The 3,466-nt window shown below is 34.6% G+C and overlaps 1 protein-coding gene across 2 annotated transcripts in view; it reads right to left on the reverse strand.

Annotated features, from left to right (window-relative positions):
- Positions 1-116: 116 nt before the first annotated feature.
- Positions 117-3,466, reverse strand: part of LOC108622511 (dentin sialophosphoprotein) — a 5,740-nt gene continuing 2,390 nt past the window's right edge. Inside the window, exons 3-9 of one of the 2 annotated variants that reach the window (XM_018020433.2) lie at positions 3,177-3,266; positions 2,775-2,924; positions 2,319-2,504; positions 1,922-2,155; positions 1,266-1,323; positions 1,114-1,200; positions 117-868 (exon numbers count right to left, since the gene is read on the reverse strand). In XM_018020433.2, the coding sequence (XP_017875922.2) occupies positions 684-868; positions 1,114-1,200; positions 1,266-1,323; positions 1,922-2,155; positions 2,319-2,504; positions 2,775-2,924; positions 3,177-3,266 (990 nt within the window). In that variant the 3' untranslated portion in view covers positions 117-683. Of the gene's footprint in view, positions 878-1,113; positions 1,201-1,265; positions 1,324-1,921; positions 2,156-2,318; positions 2,505-2,774; positions 2,925-3,176; positions 3,267-3,466 lie in introns of both variants that reach the window. The other variant, XM_018020431.2, reaches the window with a different exon arrangement.

A 3,466-nucleotide genomic window follows, 5' to 3' on the forward strand; every position in this document is an offset into this window, starting at 1 on the left:
TATGGAATAATCTACTTATTTTCAAAATTTCAAGCTCGTGTCATCGTTTTGACTTATAGTCCAAACATCCTTAAGTGGATAAGGAATTGTTTATAGGGTAAACAAATGACTCTGTCTCCAATGTCTAACGATTTATTCATTACACGAAAGCGGAAAAATGATAAGAACGTTTGTCATTAAACAATTGGTAAACATCGTAAACAGTTGAATAAATAATTATCATAATTTTACAAAAAGGACGCATCAGGTTGTAATTTTTGAAACACGCGCATCCATCCACACTGCAACATAACACAATGCACTCACAGTTTCATAATAAATTTCGTAACAGTACTCAAAGTTAAAACTGTCACCGTATCACGAAATTAAGTAATAACATAAGTATACATGTTCATATCTTAACGTTACCGATGGGCATTCAACAATAACCTGTATCTAAGTATAAAACAATCGTGTTATCATGATTAAAATAAAAAAATAACATCCGTTTGATCGTTGCAAACTTTCTGGTTTCACCATAAATCATACCGTTCGGTGATAACAATTATTGTAACAGAAAAGCAGAATAATTTTTTTTTTTATACAACAGTCGTGTCACTATTTCATTCTTCTGATATTAATTGTTTTTCAATTTTCATCTGTTTTTAACAAAAGGCCATTTACACTGAATGATCGAAAATCTTTTAGTACCTGCGACCCGTTTTCTTGTGCTTGTACCCTTTTCTTTCGTGCCCGTGCGACGAGTTCTCCTTGGAGATCGAAGTTCGAGCTTGCGGTGGCACGCAAGCTTCTGTCGTCGAGACAGGCGCTCGTTGCTTTTGTTTCTTAGGCACCACTCCGTTCGTCACTTCCAGTGTCGAACTCACTTCTGAAAGAACTATCAATCCTGTTTTTAATAATATCTATAATCTACTGTAGATTTTACGCAGATGATAGTAAATTTTAATGAAATGCATAGAAAGAGTGTGTAAATAAGTGTGACAATAAACAGCGTATAAAGTGGATGGAGTGTTTAAAATGATCAGTTTATTGAATGTTGATTTTACATGTATCTTAATTCTAATGTGTTATAAAGTAGAATACTGGCTGCAGAGAATTAATTAATCGAAGTACCTGGCTGGGACACGGAACTTCTTTCACCATTGATGAACTCATTAATAATATCGTTGTCAGTAGTCCTCGTGTCTTGGGACTCGGATTCTAAAACAGATCGCATACATTTAAATATTAAAAGATTGTTAAAAATTAAAAATCACGAGGCTCACCTGTATTGGCCACTTTCGCATCGTCTGTCGTGTTCTCGCTTTGCGTCGAATTTGATTTCTGCAATTTTTATGAAAATAAGTATGAAACATTACACGTTGCATTGGTCAGGTACAGATGTACGTTCGTTTAAAAGTATTTTTTTATCTCTATGTAATCGTAATTCATTAGCATGTTTATTGATCAATTTTGTTTAATTCTTGATCAATCGTATAAAGGCGAGCTTTATCTTAATCGAGAAGCTGAAGGATACAGGGAATTGTTTATTGTTATCTGTACTCGTTATCGTAACTGGACAGAGGATAGTGTCTAAAACTTATCTTCTTTATTAAATGCCATTTTTCTAACCAGGGTTGCAGATCTTTTAATCGTCATTTTTCAGAATTAAAATTTAATTATCAATCGGTATGTAATTTAATTAAAGATTTAATCACTAGTCTGCAATCCTGCTTTTATCATCCAAATGGATTTTGGTAGATTTTCCAGCTTGTTGCAATTTATTAAATAATTCAAATCTTTTGATTCTTTACGTAAATTTATTATTAAAAATCAATTAATCATGTGACACATTTATAATTAAAATCGTTAGTTAATTTCACACCCACATGAAACAGAAAATACAGTACAAACACAAGAGTGTTAGATATATTGCATTTACCGTTCTATCTTCATCCTCCGGAGTGACCAGCGAATATTCCTTCTTCTCGTTTTCTTTGAAAACTTCCACGTCCTCTTTGGTAGCCTTGGGACTCAACTCGTCGAAAATGTTTGTGCGATGTCCTGTGAAATTTAGCATCTCCGTTTGAAGCTCTTTTAATTCGTCGGAGGATACTTTATCCTCTTCGCTCTCGCTGCTCGAAGTGCTCGAATCCATGATGGAACATTCGTTTGGCTGCAAGAATAGAAATCTCTTTTGTCTTTCGTCTATTAAAGATTAAAATTCAACGTTTCATTCATAATCAGTCAAATCCGATTAAAAGAATTAAATCTCGATTGAAATAAAGATGTAATCATTTATCTGCAACCCTGTTGCTAATTTCTCGTTCTGTGCTTACATTGAAATCAGGATCCTCCGCGCTGGTGTTCAAAGCGAGTCTATCCAGTTTCGATTCCAGCGTCTCGTTGTCAGACTCCTCGCTGGTCCCATCGTCTGAGCTGATCTGAGAATACTTGCGTTTCATATCGTGATGAATCGGACTTCCCATAGATTCCGTGGTCGATTTCTCGTCCGGAGTCGGCGCCTATTATTGTTCCATTTATTTAAAAACCAATCATACTTTATTAAAAAATTCTTTCTTCTTCTTAAAATATAATTATTCGTCAGGATGACAAAATAATTTATATAGCCTTTATTATTATATTATATATTATAATTTATAATTTTATGAAATTAAAATAGCCTAAATGTTAGTTTTGGGATTATATCTATAGACGAAGAAACGATTACATATAAAAGACAAGACGTACGTAAAGAGAGTAACACTGGGATAGTAAAACAGTTAACAACTCACCGTTTCAAGGTCCACATGACTTATACAAATTTTGGTCGGCGGCGGGGACGGGGACGATTTGGACGTGTCCAGACAAGACAGGGTGGACAGAGTCAACTTGATGGATTTTATCAGGGCCTTCTTAGCCTCGATCATCGATAATCTCTTGTCCTAGATCCATCACCGAGACTATTATCGTGTTAATTTTAATGAACCGTCGTTTATGAACTACCCGAGTTTAAACAACGCTGGCTACGTGGAGTCTTTAGTGAAACACAGACACGATCACGTGAAACATGCTAATAAATTACGTTTACACGGAGTTTATATACATATACTTTTTCACGATATACATATTATATGTGTCACGATTTACATATTCGTATTTAAACACATGATATGTTAAAAGGAGCATTGACATACCTTGGTGGTACTCGTGTTGGGTCTGATGGCCTTCACTGCCCTCAGGTTCATCGCTCTTAATCGTCTTCGATTCCTCTGTATGAATTTCACCTACAGAAAAATTTCGTCCCATTGAAAAACTGTCTTTTATTTTAGATTGCAGATAAATGAGGAATTATATTTTATTAAGGGACATTACCAGTGTCAAACTTTAAGAAATACCTTCAGAAATGTTATACTAGATTTTGAAGGTCGGATCTCAACTAGTTTTCGAATGGCAGCCTTCTAATAGTATTAGTATAATAGTTAAT

The sequence above is a fragment of the Ceratina calcarata genome, unplaced genomic scaffold (genome assembly GCF_001652005.2).
Source record: "Ceratina calcarata isolate Rehan_Ccalc_2016 unplaced genomic scaffold, ASM165200v1 scaffold225.2, whole genome shotgun sequence".
Lineage (NCBI taxonomy): Eukaryota > Metazoa > Arthropoda > Insecta > Hymenoptera > Apidae > Ceratina > Ceratina calcarata.